Source organism: Maudiozyma barnettii (assembly GCF_903064755.1).
Source record: "Maudiozyma barnettii strain CLIB 1767 genome assembly, contig: KABA2_04, whole genome shotgun sequence".
In the NCBI taxonomy this organism is placed as follows: domain Eukaryota; kingdom Fungi; phylum Ascomycota; class Saccharomycetes; order Saccharomycetales; family Saccharomycetaceae; genus Maudiozyma; species Maudiozyma barnettii.
Window position 1 is genome coordinate 578,316 of NW_024545241.1, and position 19,127 is coordinate 597,442.

General features: G+C 35.1%; 7 protein-coding genes across 7 annotated transcripts; 1 reads left to right on the forward strand and 6 right to left on the reverse strand.

Moving 5' to 3' along the window:
* Positions 1-21: 21 nt before the first annotated feature.
* On the reverse strand, positions 22-3,555 carry PYC2 (pyruvate carboxylase 2; the record flags this gene model as incomplete). The annotated part of the gene is made up of 1 exon (XM_041550313.1): positions 22-3,555. One exon carries the CDS (start codon positions 3,553-3,555, stop codon positions 22-24), a length of 3,534 nt encoding a protein of 1,177 aa, XP_041406247.1.
* Positions 3,556-4,916: 1,361 nt separating this feature from the next.
* KABA2_04S05500 (uncharacterized protein) lies at positions 4,917-6,728 on the reverse strand (the record flags this gene model as incomplete). Its single annotated transcript, XM_041550314.1, has 1 exon — positions 4,917-6,728. One exon carries the CDS (start codon positions 6,726-6,728, stop codon positions 4,917-4,919), a length of 1,812 nt encoding a protein of 603 aa, XP_041406248.1.
* A 596-nt stretch (positions 6,729-7,324) lies between these two features.
* On the reverse strand, positions 7,325-8,434 carry PDB1 (pyruvate dehydrogenase (acetyl-transferring) subunit E1 beta; the record flags this gene model as incomplete). Its single annotated transcript, XM_041550315.1, has 1 exon — positions 7,325-8,434. The coding sequence occupies one exon, from the start codon at positions 8,432-8,434 to the stop codon at positions 7,325-7,327; it is 1,110 nt and encodes a 369-aa protein (XP_041406249.1).
* Positions 8,435-9,562: 1,128 nt separating this feature from the next.
* PCS60 (Pcs60p) lies at positions 9,563-11,194 on the reverse strand (the record flags this gene model as incomplete). Its single annotated transcript, XM_041550316.1, has 1 exon — positions 9,563-11,194. One exon carries the CDS (start codon positions 11,192-11,194, stop codon positions 9,563-9,565), a length of 1,632 nt encoding a protein of 543 aa, XP_041406250.1.
* Positions 11,195-11,609: 415 nt separating this feature from the next.
* TDP1 (tyrosyl-DNA phosphodiesterase 1) lies at positions 11,610-13,412 on the reverse strand (the record flags this gene model as incomplete). Its single annotated transcript, XM_041550317.1, has 1 exon — positions 11,610-13,412. One exon carries the CDS (start codon positions 13,410-13,412, stop codon positions 11,610-11,612), a length of 1,803 nt encoding a protein of 600 aa, XP_041406251.1.
* Positions 13,413-14,303: 891 nt separating this feature from the next.
* Positions 14,304-16,955, forward strand: KABA2_04S05588 (uncharacterized protein; the record flags this gene model as incomplete). The annotated part of the gene is made up of 1 exon (XM_041550318.1): positions 14,304-16,955. The coding sequence occupies one exon, from the start codon at positions 14,304-14,306 to the stop codon at positions 16,953-16,955; it is 2,652 nt and encodes an 883-aa protein (XP_041406252.1).
* Positions 16,956-17,072: 117 nt separating this feature from the next.
* Positions 17,073-18,677, reverse strand: MCX1 (Mcx1p; the record flags this gene model as incomplete). The annotated part of the gene is made up of 1 exon (XM_041550319.1): positions 17,073-18,677. The coding sequence occupies one exon, from the start codon at positions 18,675-18,677 to the stop codon at positions 17,073-17,075; it is 1,605 nt and encodes a 534-aa protein (XP_041406253.1).
* Between the last annotated feature and the right edge of the window lie 450 nt (positions 18,678-19,127).

Sequence of the window (19,127 nt, forward strand, 5' to 3'; positions counted from 1 at the left end):
ATGTTGGAAATGAATGAAATTTTAATCTTTCTTCTCGGCTGGAACTTCTTCTTCCAAGACAACCAATAGGTCTGATGCTTCGACGTTTTCGTCGTTATTGATTAGAACTTCTTTAACTAGACCATCGGCAGAAGAAGAGATAACCATCTCCATCTTCATGGCACTTAGGACAGCAACTGGTTGACCCTTCTTGACCAAAGAACCCTTGTGGACCTTGACTTCGACAATAACACCGGCCATTGGAGCACCGATTTGTAATGGGTCATGGTTGTCGGCCTTTGGCTTAGAGATAGTTTGGATTTGTTGGGAGTTGTCACTAACACGGATCTTTCTCAATTCACCATTCAATTCGAAGTAGACTTCTCTTGTACCGGTTTCTTTGTTTAAGTCACCAATGGCTTGTAGTTTCATGATTAGAGTCTTACCTTGTTCAATAGTAACTTCAATTTCTTCGTCAATGACAGCTGGAGCCAGGAAGTTCTTGGTTGGTAGAACAGATAAATCACCGTACTTTTCTCTCATCTTTTGGAAATCTTCGTAAACCTTTGGATACATGTTGTAAGAAGCGACGTCACATTCAGTGATATCACCAAATCTAGTCTCTAGGTCTTCCTTGATGGAAGCTAGATCAAATGGAGCCAATTCTAGACCTGGACGGGTAGTCAACTTTCTTCTCTTGTTTCTTAAGACATCAGATCTTAATGGTTCTGGGAAACCACCGTATGGTTGACCAATTAAACCTTCGAAGAAATCCATGATGGAGTCTGGGAAATCCAAAGTGTTAGCTAAACGTTTAACGTCATCGGATGTCAATTTATTAGAGACCATGAATTGAGCCAAGTCACCGACAACCTTAGAAGTTGGAGTAACCTTAACGATGTCACCTAATAGATGGTTAGCTTCTCTGTAAGCTCTCTTAGTTTCAGCCCATTGTTCACCTAGACCCAACTGTTGGGCTTGGAATAGCAAGTTAGTTAATTGACCACCTGGAATTTCATGTTCGTAAACTTCTGGATCTGGACCCTTTAAGTCAGCCTCGAAACAGGAGTATAACAATCTCATTTCAGCCCAGTAAGCATCTAGTTCACGAGCATTTTGTTCAGTGACACCAGTGTCAATTAGACCATCTAAGGAAGCCAATAGAGCGTTGATGGAAGCTTGAGAAGTCATACCAGACATAGAGTTGATGGCAACATCAACGACATCTGCACCAGCCAAAGCACATTGAGCCATGGAGGCAACAGCAGTACCAGCAGAATCATGAGAATGGACATGAATTGGTAAGTTTGGATATTTAGCTCTTAGAGAACCAATCAACAATTTAGCGGCAGCAGGTTTCAAAGTACCGGCCATATCCTTAATACCTAGGATATGAGTACCCATGGCCACGATCTTATCAGTGATTTCTAGGTAGTAATCCAAGTTGTACTTCTTACCAGGTTGTAACATGTCACCTGAGTAACAGATAGTAGCTTCGACAACACCACCAGCCTTCTTAACTGCATCAACACCTACCTTCAATTGTTCCAAATCGTTTAAGGCATCGAAGACTCTGAAGATATCAACACCATTATCCTTTGCTTGTTTGACGAAATGGTCGATAGCATTATCAGGTAAAGAAGAATAAGCAACACCGTTAGCACCTCTTAATAACATTTGGAATGGAATGTTTGGAACTAATTTTCTTAAAGTCTTTAAACGTTCCCATGGATCTTCATGTAAGAATCTCATGGCAACATCAAATGTAGCACCGCCCCAACATTCTAGAGCGAAAGCACCAGATAGAGCGTGAGCAGTAGTTGGAGCAATGGCAGCCAAATCGACAGTTCTTACTCTTGTGGCCAATAGGGATTGATGAGCATCTCTCCAAGTAGTATCCATTAATAAAGTACCGTTGAAGTTTCTAACTTGTTTAGCAAATTCTTCTGGACCTTCTTCTAATAGGACTTGTCTCCAACCACTTGGTGGTGCAGTAGAAACATTGATAATGTTTCCTTCGGAGTCATGAATATGTGGAACATCTGGGTTTTTCTTTAATTTAGGTAAACCAATTTGACCCTTGATAGAAGAACCATTAACAGCCAAATCAGCCAAATAATGTAATAATTTTTGAGCTCTGTTTTGAGATGCAACCATTTGGAATAATTGTGGAGTGTCATCGATATAAGTAGTCCAATAATCACCACTAATAAAGACAGGATGAGTCAATAAAGTTAATAAAAATGGAATATTAGTCTTAACGCCTCTAATTCTAAATTCAATTAAAGAACGAATCATCTTACGACGAACAATTTCATAAGTGGAACCAGAACAAGTACATTTAACCAACATGGAATCATAATGAGGAGAAATGACAGCACCCGCATAAGCGTTACCACCATCTAATCTAACACCATTACCACCAGAAGATCTATAGACTTCCAATCTACCAGTATCAGGTTGGAAATTTTTAGAAGGATCTTCAGTAGTGATACGACATTGAATGGCAAAACCTCTAGTAGTGATTTTATCTTGTAATAAACCTAATTGAGGTAAAGAAGCACCAGCAGCAATTTGAATTTGTGCGGCAACAACATCAATACCAGTAATTTCTTCAGTAATAGTATGTTCGACTTGAATTCTTGGATTAATTTCAATGAAATAATGTCTATTTTGATCATCAACTAAAAATTCAGCAGTACCTGCATTTCTGTAACCTGCCACTTTAGCTAATTTAACAGCATCTGTTAGGATAGCGTTTCTAACATCGATTGGCAAAGTTTTAGCTGGAGCCACTTCAACAACTTTTTGATGTCTTCTTTGAACAGAACAATCTCTTTCGAATAAATGAACAACATTACCATAATTATCAGCTAATAATTGAACTTCAATATGTTTTGGTTTATTTAAGAATCTTTCAACAAAACATGTACCATTACCAAAAGCGGTTTTAGCTTCAGAAGTAGCACGTTGGAAAGCATCAGCAATATCATCACCTTCTCTAACGACTCTCATACCTCTACCACCACCACCAAAGGCAGCTTTAATAATAACAGGATAACCATATTGTTTAACGAAATCCATAGCTTCTTCAACAGATTCAATTGGACCTGGGGTACCTGGAACTACAGGAACATCAGCTTTACCAGCCAAATTTCTTGCAGAGACTTTATCACCAACGGAATCAATAACTGTTGAAGGTGGACCAATCCAAGTAATACCAGCTTGAGCTACTTTAGCTGCAAATTCTGAATTTTCTGATAAAAACCCATAACCTGGATGAATAAAATCAACTTTATGTTTTTTGGCAATATTAATAATTTCATCAATAGCTAAGTATGCACCAACTGGAGTATATTCACCTTTTTCACCTATAACATAAGCTTCATCAGCTTTTAATCTATGAGTAGCTAAACGATCTTCATGAGAATAAATTGCTACAGTACGCATAGATAATTCATGAGCAGATCTAAAGATTCTAATTGGAATTTCACCTCTATTAGCTACTAAAACTTTATTTTTCTCACCAAGTAAAGAGAAGTTATCTCTTAACCCTTGTAAGTTCTTACTAGCCATAATTGAAGGATGCTTTGTAAGATTATAATGCAATTGAAACTAGCAAATGTGCTATTATTATTATATTTGTTATAATTGAATATTAGTATTCAAATAAAAAAGAAGATAATAAAAAAAAGGAACTTTAATATTATTTTTTTTTAAGTTAATATATATGTAATTTGTCTAAAAAGAAGAAAAAATTGAAGCAATAGTTAGTAGTAGATGAATTTTACCTCTGTTTTTTTTCACAATTTCAGAATTTATTTCCTTTCTCCTTGTTTTTCCTTCTGTCGAGAAATCTTTTGACGTAGAAAAGCGAATAGTATAAAATAATATAATTAAAGAAAAACAAAAAAACGAAAGAGATATTCCTGTAACTATGACTAATTTATTATTATAATAAAAGGGTTGCAATATATATAGAGAGAGAGGTGCTGGAAGAAGAAGAGGAATTATTAATAATTTAATAAACTGAGATGACTTTTAAATATTTATATATATATATAATTTATATATAATTTATATATAATTTATATATAACTATTAGAGAACCAATCAAATGATAGTGCAGCAACTAAACTTATTGGCGGCAAAACCGACTTAATCAAACTTCTTTTTGCTTCTTATTCGTATTCTTCCTGCAAAATGGAAATAAAATAAAATAAAATCCATTTGCCCTACACACTTGTCGTTGTTGCTGCTGTTATTGCAATGAAAACTCAAAACTCAAAACTGAAAGCTGTTCGCATAATAATGACCGATCAATCAAAGAACTGCAATTTATTCCTCGCGTTTCGGGCATCGCCGGTCATCCGAATTTGTGGTTTTATCTGCCCAATCAATTGTAAAAGAGAAATTTCGGATGACCGCAAATATATATTTTACGTATTATATTAATATCGTTCTCGGTACAACGGCCGAACGGACGATGCAACAGAAAAAGAACAGTCCGTCTGTCTGTCTGTCTGTCTGTACAAATATTCCGTGGGGCGTGGGATATATTGGGTCACACACTCGCCGCAATATCTCTCTCTCTTTCTCTCTTATCTATTCAAATATGAAATAGTGAAATGCGTGACATTTGACATCATAGAGGGTAATTCACACACTTTCAATACCATCTTGTATATCTATCTATCTATCTATCTATCTCTGTGTGACGTAACGAATTAACTAACCCTTTCATAGTGATATGTCGTAATGATGATGACGATGATGATGACTATGATGAAGTTAAGATCACTGCGAATCTATCGTAGTCCCCTACAAAAATAATTAATTAGTTATTTACAATAGATGTCTATATATAATAAGCGTAGAATGGGAGATGGAATAGGGGTCCGCGGCTATTTCTCATTTGTATTTCTCTTAAAAGACTCCTAATCTACACGACAACGCCAACTACTTAAAGGTAATTGTTGTAACCTTTGAGCATTTGGTCTCACCACTGCAATATATATGATAATACCCAATATAATACAAAGACCATTAGCAATGTAATAACCATCTCTATATAACACTGCTGTAGCTGTTGCCGTAGCTGTTGAAACAGTATTCCTATCAACAATTACCGGGCATTGATCTGGTGTACCTCTTATAAAACTACCATCTTGACAACGATACAACGTAAACCAATTAACAATATACATGATTATTATCCTAGGCCACGTACCACCAAAATTACTCACAGTGTTTAATAACGTCATATATGTACCACCAAGTAACGGATCAGCAATTCTGGTATGAAATGCAGATATACCAACAAATTGGACAGTATTCATAAAGGAACTTAAAAGATGTTGTATAATTATCATTATAAAATAGGGCATCGTCACTTCCCCATCCTTTGGAAACATCAATACAACAATACTACCTAACATCGCAGCAAGTAATCTACCAAGATAACCATATAACCATGGTGTCAAGACACCAACATTATCACCAAGTAAAAAAATTTGAAATCTTTTCAAATTTGAAAATTTTTTATATTGAATATCTCGAAGTCTTGCACCATGCATCGAAGTGTCATTTTCAAGTTTGATTTTATTTTCATCATTATTTGTGATAAGGTCATGTTTCTTTTTAGAATTTGTAGTTTGAGCATCATTTGAATCACTGGACCATTTAGCTACATAATAACCAAATATAATTTCAAATGGTACATCGATTAATACACTAACTGCTAAATCTTCACGACGGAAACCTTTTTCTAATAATTTTAAATTTGTAACACCTTCATTACATTGAAATGCTATCTTGGATACTAAATGAACACCGACGAGTGTTTGCACCGAGGGTAATCTTAATACTTGCCAAAAACATCTATAAATATAACGAATACTCTTTGTATTACCTTCTTCTTCCTCATCATTATATTCAGGTTCTATCAAATCATTTGTGGTGGATGGAAGACCACCTCTTTGAATTCTTTTATTGTAATTGGAACGACCTGGATGTTCTGTAACAAATAATGCTACATACAGTGTAACAAGTAAATATATTATACCTGCAAATTGAAGATATCCACCTAACGATATTAAACCATGATCAATCGGTATGGCTCCATTAGGTCTAAGATATTTATTAGTGAAATCTGCTGAATTGAACGATAAAAATACTGTAAATGATAAGAAATAACCAATATTTAAACCAACGGTTTGAGCAGTAGAGGCATATGATAATGAGTCTCGAGATAAGATCGTTAAAGCCCAACCATCAACTGCAATATCTTGAGTTGCACATAAAAACACTAATGTACCAAACAACATTGTTAATGAAAATACATCGATTTCATTAGCTGGATGATTTGTTGGAACGGCTACTACATTATTTTTATCAAACGATGCATCGACTCCAGGAAATACTATACCTTTTGATACAGCCTGTCCAAGGGTCCATAACATTATCCCACTAATGCATTGGATCGGAATGATCCATGACCTACGACGGCCAATACGGTGACTATAACACGAATCAACAATTGGAGACCATAGAATCTTTAACGAGTATGGATAGGTAGCCATCGAAAATAAACCTAACGATGTAAACGACATAGTCTTTGACATGGATTTCAATAGGAACGGGATTGTACCAAAGGCCAATCCGACAGGGATCCCTTGAACAAAATATAAAACCACAAGTAAATAGAATTGCGGCAGATCATGTTTCGCTAGGTTTCTTGCCGATGCCATTATTGCTTGCGAAGAATATCGGTCTAGATGTATTCTATATCTTCGAAAGATATAATCAATTGAGTATGACTATGTTCAAATATATTCAAATAAATAAATTTGGAGAAATCGTTCCTATCCAAGAAAAATTGATATATGAATAACTGGATCTAACGATGGGTTTTAAACAAAATGAGCATCACCCAATATCTATTGTTTCATATTTTTACGTGGTGATTTTTTCACTTTTCTTTCTTTACGTCTATGTATACGTAGCGCCTCTAAATCTTCGCGCTTTAGGCTCGGTATTGTTCATCTCTCCCTGCAGTGCTACTTTCTCTTTGGGCTATTTATTCATACAATGAACAACAATAATATAGTGAAAGTAATAATGGCTCAATTATAGTTCACATATTAACTAACAATTACAAAAGGGTAATTAGTTTAGATACAATTAATTTTATTGATTGGATTATTTATTTATTTATTTATTTCATTGGGTGGTGATTTTTTGCTCTAGCTAAGAACAGAATATTTGTTTTGTTTGTTTGTATGAATTTGGAATATAAAGAAAAGAAAAACCAGCGAGTATACGTAAATATGTATATATATATCAATCACTCAACAGATAAGATATCCTTAACTGCTCTCACAATAGTTGGAGCATCTGGGAATGCAAAATCTTCTAATTCTTTAGCATAAGGAGTTGGTACATCTGCACCAGTGACTCTTTTAACTGGGGCATCCAAATAATCAAAGGCATCAGATTCCATCACTTGTGCTACAATTTCAGACCCAACACCAAAGGAAGGGAATGTAGACTCAACAGTGACCAAATGGTTGGTCTTCTTGACTGTCTTAATGATTGCCTCGACATCTAATGGACGAATCGAACGTAGATTGATAACTTCAGCAGAGATACCATGTTCTTTCTCAAGAATTTCAGCAGCTTCCAGTGAGAATTGAACATTACGAGTGTAAGTGACGATTGAGACATCTGTACCTTCACGTTCAATCTTGGCTTTGTAAGGTAAAGTAAAATCTGGTGATAAAGCCTCCTCGGAAACTTCAAACGATTCACCGTATAATAATTCATTTTCTAAGAATACAACAGGGTTAGGATCTCTAATAGCAGCCTTCAATAAACCACGAGCATCCTCAGCCGAATACGGCACTAAAACTTTTAAACCTGGAATGGAACCGTACCATGCAGAATAATCTTGAGAGTGTTGTGCTGCAACACCAACAGCGGACCCATTGGTACCACGGAAAACAATTTGACATTTTTGAGTACCACCAGACATATAATGGGTCTTTGCTGCAGAATTTACAATATGATCCATAGCTTGCATAGAGAAATTGAAGGACATGAATTCAACAATTGGTTTCAAACCTTTCAAAGCAGCACCAACAGCAAGACCTGTAAAACCATACTCTGTAATTGGTGTATCAACAACACGACGTTCCCCGAAACGATCCAAGAGACCTTTTGTAACTTTGTAAGCACCATTGTATTGTGCAACTTCTTCACCAATGATAAACACATCATCATCACGATCCAATTCTTCTGCCATAGCAGAGTTCAATGCATCTCTAACAGTCATAGTAGTTTTAGAAGATGCCATTCTACAAGAAACAATTCTTGAAGGCAAGGATGGTCTCATGGCAGAGGTTAAGGTAGCACTACTGTGCACTGCTTTTCTAATGATTGGAAATCTAAGTGGCATCATTTTTGTTTTGTATTTGTTGCAAACTGACTGTTTATACTTATTTGTTTCTTGTAATTCACCAGTAGTTTGTTTCTCTCTTTTATCAATTGATAATTGAATATCTAATAAGCCCACAACAACGGTTTTAATTCAATACACCTTTTGATATCTGTAGTTTGGTCCATGTTTTCCCAGCCCTGTAGTTATGTGTATGTATGTATATGGCTGTCCATCTAATGGCTTGCATATTTGTTTCCCCCCTTCCCTTCCTCGCCCTTTTTCCCAAACCCACCAAAAAAAAATTATTTCTCGTTTTTTTAACGTTTGTTTGGCTTCTTTTGACACCGCACGCTGAAAATAGTTTTATAGTGAGGAGAAACAAAACAGAGAGCCCGTCTTAACTATGTTGAATGAATAGAGGACACTGTGACACGCTCATTTGCAAACGAATAGTAAGATCCTTTGAATTGTTTTAATAGTTACCCAGTATCATTGTTCTAGTATTAATGTGGGTCTGTTTTAAATATTCTACAAACTGTCATTTGTTAATCGTTGTATAGTTCCAGTAATAATACAAGTAATTACTCATCATGTCAATGGACCATATTTTAAAATACTATCATTCATACACAATAACTCTGAATAAAAAAAATTATATATTAATCATTGTTATTTGAATTTGAATTTAAATAATGAAAACGAAAGTAACATCTTAGTAATAACGACAGATGTAAGGGAAATACAAAAGTAGACTTTTTAACGAACATATTTGAACCAAAAATTGGTATACTTAGTCGAGAAACTTTGCCAAAGGAGGAATATTTTTGAGATCCTTTACTCTAATTTACATGAAAATACTGAGAATATCAAATATAGGGTACATATTTTCAAGTTTATTGAGTCAATTATTAGTTTTATACTTTTCTTAAATTACTATCTTATTTACAAAATGTAATATATTTTTACATTTAGTATTGATTGGTAAACTTCCTGAATAAGTGCAATAGGTAAATAAAAAATCAAAAGTGACAAATTTAAACGAACACCATACTTTCATCTTTTCCTTCGCATTTTATAATTCTAACTATACAATAATGTTTGTTTCATTAAAAAGAAATACATACCAATTATATATATATTGATTTCCTACAATTTACTCTTCTTTTCTGAAGAACGAGTGAAAGTCTCGGCAATGATACGTCTTTGGATCTTCCCTGTTGCCGTCTTTGGTAATTTATCAACAAAATAAACCTTGACTGGGATCTTAAACTTAGCAACCTTATCGCTCATAAACTTGACAAGTTCTTCGTATGACATTGTTTGACCAGGTTTCAAGACAATACCAGCTTGAACGACTTGACCATACATTTCGTCAGCGACACCGAACGATACCGCTTCGTCGACCTTTGGGTTGGAAAGCATGACACTATCAAGTTCAATCGGAGAAATCTTCTCACCACCTCTGTTAATCAGTTCCTTGATTCTACCAGTAAGAACCAGGAAGCCTTCAGAATTAATGTAACCTTGGTCACCAGTTCTGAAATAATTCTTTAATCTAGTGAAATTTTCAAGATTAGCCTTATCGTTATTTCTGTAACCTGGAGTGACATTTTCACCTCTAATTGAAACTTCACCAATATCACCTTGTGGTAACACGTTGTCCTTATCATCTAAGATGACAAGTTCAACACCCTGAGGTTGACCTACAGTACCTGGCATTCTTTTACCTGGTGGCAAGTTATTTGAAGTCATTTGATGAGCAGCCTCAGTCATAGCGTATGCTTCTAACACCGGTGCGTTAAATTCTGTCTCTAATTTATGGAAAGTGGCTGGTGCCAAAGCAGAAGAACATGATCTGATGAATCTAATATGTGGCATTGGTTGTGGTCTTGGGACGTTCAACATGATCATACTAATTGTAGGAACACAACTGAACCAATTACAATGATAATTTACAAAATCGTTCCAGAATCTCTTTGGAGAAAATCTAGGTGGGATCACCACAGACCCCTGAGTACGGAAAGTAGATAGTAGCACACCAATTAGACCATGTACATGGAATAAGGGCATCACAATGTATGATCTATCTGAAGGAGATAATTTATATGTATTAGAAATGTTTGAAGTACTTCTAACAATATTCAAATGTAACAATGGAACAGTCTTTGGAGTTGAAGTTGTACCACTTGTATGCAAAATCATTGCAATATCACTAGAACGTGCAAACCCTGGGAATTCAGTTGCGATAGGACCAAGTAAGTACTTGGCACCATCCAAAGAAGAGTAAATCTTCTTGTTGTAGCCATCCTTTGGTTCATAAATATCATATTCGACTCTAAATCTGGATTCATTGAAGTATAATTCAGCAATATAAGAATTGAACTTCTTAGCAGATTTCAATATTTCGGCTTTTGGAGTCATTTTCACGGTACCTCTTGGAACACAAATAACTTGAGATTGTAAATCATTTAAATAGAAATCAAATTCCTTCTCTTTATAGTTAGGGTTCAATGGTGCACCAATCTTAGCATCCATAGTGGCACCTAAGAATGCGACTACAAACTCTAGACAATTTGGCATCGAGATTGCAACGGTAGATTGTCTAATAACTTTACCGTATAGAGGTGAGTCTAGATTGTTAAACATACTTTGCAAATGACCTACCATGTTTGCTAAATCACGATAAGTGACCTCGATGTTGCTATCTGGGATCACAATGGCTACATTGTCGGAGACTTTGAATGTATCATTAAAGGATGCAGTATTAGTTACGGACATGGTAAATAAATGATAATATTTTTAATTATATTGATTGATAATCCTGTACATATATTTATAATGAGAGAATCTTTAACCAACAAGAAAATAAAAAATGAAACCCGTTCAAGAAGACAGCGATGACTTTTATGATATCTTTCACTTTATGTTAGCTTATTTATATATGAAAGAGTTTCATCTTGGGAGCAACTAGAAGCAAAAAAACAAACGATCCCTTTCGGCTCAGTGCGATAATCCTGGCAGTCATCAATTAACAAAAATTCAATTTTCGGGCCGAAACGCAAATACAACGTAACGTAACGTGACATTACCGTAGTCATCTAGGAAGAAGAAGACAATACATGAAAACAGGACACAATAGAACCATTTCTGTCAGTGCAATAAAATAGATCGATATAACAGGATGTTGTCAGTTTCAGGGACCTGTTAGACTGGCTTCTTCTTGTAATCGTCTTACTCGGTCACGTATCTTATCTAATAAAGCTACGTTAGTAGGTTTGTCATTGTCAGTGTAAGAATAAGGCACTAGAGACTTTGGGAATGGGACAATAACTGTACTACGTGTCGAATCTCTCATAATATGAGCTCCCTGATCGTCAGAGGTACCAAGTCTTGTCCCTTTGGTAGCTTTATATATGAGATCAACAAACGAAAATACATTTATTGGACCAGGTATTAGGACACCTACTTCGAAATTGGTAGCAGATTTTACATCAGTACCCCATGCTGCAATACTTAGATTCGCTGATGTATATAGACACCAATCTACTGGAGTATCTGGAATAGATACATCGTTTTCATCGTCGGAGGTCCATTTCATATAGAATTTTGAATGAGAAGGAGTAGCCCTTCTCTCTATCGAAGTTGCAATGGGATTCTGTTTGACAAAGAGATTCTGCTTTTTCATCGATATATAAGGTTCACTGTAATCGTTATAATTAAAATGAAACCACCCACCAGATAATAAAGAAGCGGGTGAATCACAAACTTCTTGTAATGTAGGATATAATATGTGGCCACACACATTTTTAGAAGAGGTTAAATTTGGGATCATAAACCCTGTGAACAACTGTTTACCTTGAAGTCTTTTAGTACCTATCGATGATGTTTGCACTAAATAATGACGCTTTTTGATCTTATTTATTTTGGTATTATCGGACTCAACTCTTCGTACAACGGATCCAAATTTGACTAACCCTGATTCTTCATCACAAGTGTTCTTATTATTAGAATCTAATGCCGCAAACCTTCTTGGAGTAGAAAATAAGAAATGCAATCCATTTAATGATGAGAAATCATAATTGGAAAGATCCCCAATTAATCTTTGGGTAAATAGATAATGACGATAACGACCAATATACTCAAATAGTTCTGCGCGAAAACATGATGCATCGTCTATGTCGTCAACCAATTTTTTATCACCGAAGGCCCTTAGTTTGGGACTACACCAACAAACTTGTTGTGGATATGTGATCTCTGCTTCTGTGAAATTATTTGATGGCATAAATATTCTCATTGATTTATCGGAATAAAAATTCAGGATCATCTTTGAATGATGAGATGTATAACTTGGCATGTCCACTTCAACATATTTGATTTTGTCATGTAATCTTTGTAATTTCTCCGGAGCTTTAATATCTAGCGGTACAATACACCCTCTTTGCATCACCATTGTTATATCACTGAGATCCTTATGGAAACAGGATAAAATAAAGTTCATATCGTATTGATAACTGAATAAGAACGTCGAACTAAGCTTCGGATCATTAAATATGTCATCCGTAGTAATAAAATAAGATTTTTGTTCATTTGACATTGTTTCATATTGCGAATCATACACAGTTGATCTCATAAGTTTAAAACAATAATCAGACTCATACAGTATTGAATCGATCTTAACTTTTTCTTTGTCATCTAGCTTCCTTGGATTAGCAGTTGCATCTGCAGCTGCAGATGATTCTTTCAATACCTGTTCCTCAATACTCGTATCGTCTTGAGAACCTTCATCCGAGTCCGAATCAAGTACCACCACCTCAATATCCTGACTCTCTACTTTCATTCCAGCGTTAGTTTCTTCTCTCTTAGCTCTTGTGTCTGTCACCACTATATCTTCACCCAATTTCTTGTAATTCACATTCTTCCACCTATTAGCAACTTTACTTCTTGCAGAAGTACTGCTGTCAGCATTTACAGACGGCTTACCAATAGACCCTGCCATACTCAAATACCTTACACTCGATCAATCCCATGGTCAGCCCCTTATCCAGGTCAACCAAACCAGATCATCACCCCATCTGAAGCAACCTGCCTCTTTCTAGCTGATGCTGTTGTTGTTTGTTGCAGACTCAACGAGACGAGCCAAGACGAGACGACCGCCCCCACACGGCAGAGCCGCCCCCCTTCATCTCCCCCATCGGCACCCCCCTTCTCTGTCTCCTTCCCCGTGTTGGGCAGGGGAAGCACATACACAGAGAGACAGCGAGAGACACATTGCGGAGGTTTTCGATAGACCCCAAACTAAACCATTCCCAATCACTCCCATTCTTTAAAGGGTCGACCGATTAACAGCGACAACAGCAACTGATTCATATTTCTTTCTATTACTTCAAAAGCTGTCCTTGAAACAGACTTGTGTTATTCATTTATAAACAGTACACAGTTCAAGAATTAACTAGCATCGATAATACGAGTACTGCACACATCACATTCAGCTTTTGGTAAGAAGTTCTTACATTCATAGAGATCGTTGCATACAGTTTAACAACATACACATACATTCGTAACAGTGTGAGATATTCTTTTAATATTGTCTTACTTTTTTTTTGCTTTTAGTCTCTATTGTTTAAGATACTGAACTTTTTGCTAAGGGAAAGAACCAATTACTGTCCTGGCTTTTTCTAAAATCAATTATTTCAACGTAAGGAGAGAAAATAATAGACTTTCTTAGATATTGGAATTTACTGAGGAGGTCAAGGTCTACATCATTCTCTTTGCAACGGGGCATATATATACATACCCGCAAAGAATATTACGAACTAGCTATAACAATAGAAATAGGAATACTAAGAAGGGGTGCGCATAATAACAATACAAACTCTTTTAAATTATAATGATAGACCCTCAAGTAGTGGATAATAGCAGTGCTACTACTGCTAATAATAATAATAATGATAATAATAATACTGACAGTCTAAAACGGGTATCGAAGGATATAAATACAACACAGAAGCATTATATAATGAATACGATCGAGGATGATATCGACGAGGATTCAGTGGACCCTAAACAAGTCACAGGTTTTAATGGTGAAACAAATTATATACCGAAACAGCCTAATAATAATAATAATAATAATAATAATACTCCGACATTACTTCCGAAACCCGGTAGAACATCGTCACCTATTGCATTTAAAGCACCATTTAATCTGGCAGATACACCGGATACCACAATTCCACATAATACTAATAAAACGGGATCTTCACCACTTTCAAAACCTTCAAGTTCATATTTAGATCAAAAGGATAATTCGACAACAATGCATATTAATAAACCAATGAAAAGATTGGGAAGTCTTCACGGTAAGACTACAGAAGTTGCCGAAGCCCAAATTTCAAATAAAAGATGGGATTGGAATATTTTACCGTCTTCACATAACATACCGTTGGAGATTTCTGATGGTTATAACATCGCTACCATATCGATCGATGGTGAAATGAAAGCGATTAAATATGATCCAAAATATAACAAGGTGCTTCCCCAAATGGATCTATTTCTAAGATTTAATCAGGAATCGACAATGAAAGAAGCTTTAGTGTTTGCCAAAAAAAGATTAAAATCATACGCAAAATTTTTGGATCATTATATTAAACAATTAGGAAAATGTAACGGCAATATTTTAAATTTAAATTTAGATATAAACTCATTACCATGCGATACAATGGAATCACAAATTATGGAAGTAATACAATTATGGAGTTTCCAAGTAGAAACATATTTTGCACAGGCTAACTCTTTACTTTTTAATCCCGAAGTCACGCAAAGTTTAATAAATAGAAGATCCCAAAGACGGAAATCAACTACAACCTCAGTTGATGAAACCCTCTATACAAAGAAATCAGACTCTAATCAATCATTCTCACATTCAGATCAAACCACAACAATGATTGACCCATTAGAAGATATAGATATATTGTTATTAAGACCTCTAGTGACACAAGAGATAGGTTGGCAATTAGCTTACAATGAACCACAAATTACTGTAGCTGATTACGCATTAAATATAGCTCCTTGGAAGGAATCTGATGAAGAGAGTAATACAAAATTGGTAGAATTTATGGAAGGTACAGAAAAACATTATAATTATAGTCATGGGACCACTATAACTTCAGAATTGACTGACATTAAATATATAAACAATTTAAATGCCCCAGCATATTTATTGGATTGTATGAATAGAAAATCCAGTGATAAGAAACCATTTGATATTAGAAAATTTGGATCCCAAGACATTATTAATAGTATGGATGATAATAATGACGTAAGTTCTATCACTAGATCTGAGCATTCAATAAATTTTCATAAAGATATTAGTGATAATATGAGTATAAAATCTTACACAACACCTTCATCTACATCCACAAATAAAAAGAAACGTAAGGACAACAAACCAAAGAAATCAGGTTTTGTTAATTTTTTCAGAAGGAAACATACTTCGGTATCTACATCGAATACTGAATCTACAGCATTACATACACCACCAGCGGACAGCTTAGTGACTCGTTCAACTGCAGGATCAATACCTAATTCTTCAGATCCTATTGTAAAAAATACAACACTTCCATTTGATAAGCAATTAACAAACCAACAAAACGCTTTTGATTCAATTGACGAATCTATTGGTAAACCAATGAAATTTAATGAAAACGAATTACAAAACGAATGGTTAGAAAATCATTTTTGTGAAATTTTGAGTAATTATAAAAGAGTTGGAATGCCAACTCAATATTATTTCCCAAAAAAGAAATCATCAGGCTTAACACCTGAGTTATCACCAAGTTCTGAGGTAAAAGTAGCCCCAGAATCATCACAGGAAAGTTTAAATAGTGAAGAACGGTTACCAACTCATAATATGGTGAACAATAGAGGTTACTACGGTAGAGAGTTACTTCAACTGAAATTACCATTCAATAATGATAGTGTCCCAGCTATATTATGTCCTTGGATTTGGACAACCCTGACAAGAACTAAATGGGGGAATCTATTACGAGAAATAAAAAGATGTTTACAACCAGAAGGTTATGTGTTAGCAATAGCAACGGACTTAAGAGTCTCAAACTCAGAATATGGTGGACACCCAGAAGCTAGCTCCAAATTTAAAACTTCAGTAGAAAGAAACAGAGTCTTTGACCTGTTGTCAATTGAAGCAATGAATAAAGGTCTTCATATATTTCCAACTAAACATTTGGCAAGAAAATTTAAAGAGTGCGGATTTGTCAACATTAAGACCACTACACTAAGTTTAAAATCTGGTGATTTAACAACAAATATGGGTTGTATCAATGAATTCATGATAACTCTATTGTGGCATTTACTGACTGGGTCTTCTGTCGGGAAAGAGAACTCTAAAACAAGCGGACAAGTGGACAACATGATTGAAAAGTACATTAAAGAACATTGGGATAAAGTTGACGATCACGCAGGCTGCCTTAGAACAATTTTTATAGTGGCACAAAAACCGAAGGTTAACAATATCAAATAACCTTATACTTAAGTATCCGTACATTCGGTACGATAAATAATTATATATTCTCTCTATATGCAAGATTTGTTTAAATTAATCAGTATATCTATATCATTACCAAGTTCATTCACTCCTCTATAGTTTAGCTTCCTTGATCTTGCTTTCTTGGTAATCTAAGTTCTTAACGCCATTTACTTCTATATCAAGTTTCTTTGCAAGCTCCGGATCTTCCTTCGATACGTCATTTATTAAATCAAATATTTGACCTCTGGAGTAATATTTAGATTGAACATTTGATGCAAGGGAATATTTTGTTTGTTGTAAGGAGTTGACCGTCTTTTCGTTGATCAAGACATATTGAGTGCCTGACTCCGGACATTCGTAGTTTATATTTAACAATAGTCTCTCCATAATTCCTCTTAGACCTCTAGCACCTGTACCTTCGTTCAATGCAAATTGGGAGACTTTTTTCAAAGCCTTATCAGTAATACATAATCTTACACCAAATTGTTTAAAGATATACTCATATTGATCCAACAATGCATTCTTTGGTTCTTTCAAAATATGGTACAAATCTTCATGTTGGAGTGGTTGTAAAGCTGTAATGATGGGGACTCTACCTATAAGTTCAGGAATCAAACCAAATGTAACTAAATCGATAGGTGTTGCTAAATTCAATGCGGGAACCTTTTCACCATTTTCCAACTCAATCTCTTCTAATTTATTACTGATATTAGTGTAGTCATCCTTTTCATCTTCTTCAGTCTCCTTTTCTGGTTCATTCAACTGTTTTAATTTTTTAATTCTATTGGCAACGTGTTTATCTAACCCAACAAATGCACCCATAATCATAAACAAAATGTTCGAGGTATCAATTGTAAATGTTTCCTCTTTCTTAACCACCGATTTATTACCTTCTTTATCTGTATCCGGCGACTTATTTTTGACAGGTCTTTTAACACTAATCTGTACACGATGACCTTCAATGATCTTTAATAATGACTGTTGAACACCTTCACCAGAAACATCCTTAGTACCAATACTTGCAGAAGGTTTAGCCAGTTTATCTATTTCATCCAATACAATAATACCTCTTTCTGCTTTAGCAACATCAAAATCAGCATTCACTAGTAATCTCTCTATGCAAACTTCAACATCCTCACCAATATACCCTGCTTGAGTTAATTGAGTACAATCGGATATAGCAATAGGAACATCAAGCACACGAGCCAAAGTTGTAGCTAACAAAGTTTTACCAGACCCAGATGGACCAATTACCATAACATTACTTTTGCTTAATTCTAAATCATCAATCCCATTAGATTCAGGATCGTTTTCTGGTTTTAAAGATTCAACTTGTCTTTTCAAATTGGCCATACCTTGTTCGGCCTCACTATTAGGAACGTAAGTTGCTTCTTCTTTTTGATCAGATACATTAGCCTCTAGGAATTGTAATTGATTTTCCTTCATCTTTTGCTTCTTGATCCTATCGTATATCCTCAGGTAATGATTATAAACAGACACACTCAAAACTTTCTTACTCACATCTTGCCCAATGACATATTCATCGAGGAATGATTTCAGTATCCGTGGTGATGGGATAGTTGGTAGTGATGACTGAGCTAACTTTTGTGAGGCTCCATTTATCGTCGTAGACCTACTTGGAGGAGGTACTGGAAATCTACTAGTAGAATACAATCGGATAGGGAGTAAAGATCTCGATCTGGCAGGTTTTATCATGACGGCAAACGTTCTATAATTATAATAATGTAATAAAACTTAAGTTATTGAGTTTTTTGTAATTAGGTCTATCGAAGATACAACTACGTTTCTGATTAAAGTCGGTCGTTTTTAGAATTACACTTAGGTTATATACTTTTTTCTTATCCGATCATTCAATTAGTCATCGCATTAAACAACGCCTGTCAAACTGAAAAGTTTTCGATGCACACCTGCTTTTATGATATATTTACTCATGCATCGATACATGAGCAATATAAAAGAAAGATTGACATGCGGGATTGTACTCGTTGTATAGAAGTGTATATATTCCATTTATGGTGATTTGGTATTGATTTTTGATGCAAGAGGTGTTTTTTGTTCAAATGCAAGGTTCACAAAGAAATTAACTTCAATGCGTTGGCCTCAACAGTTGTTTAAAGTTTTTACTTGATTTTGTATGAAAACATT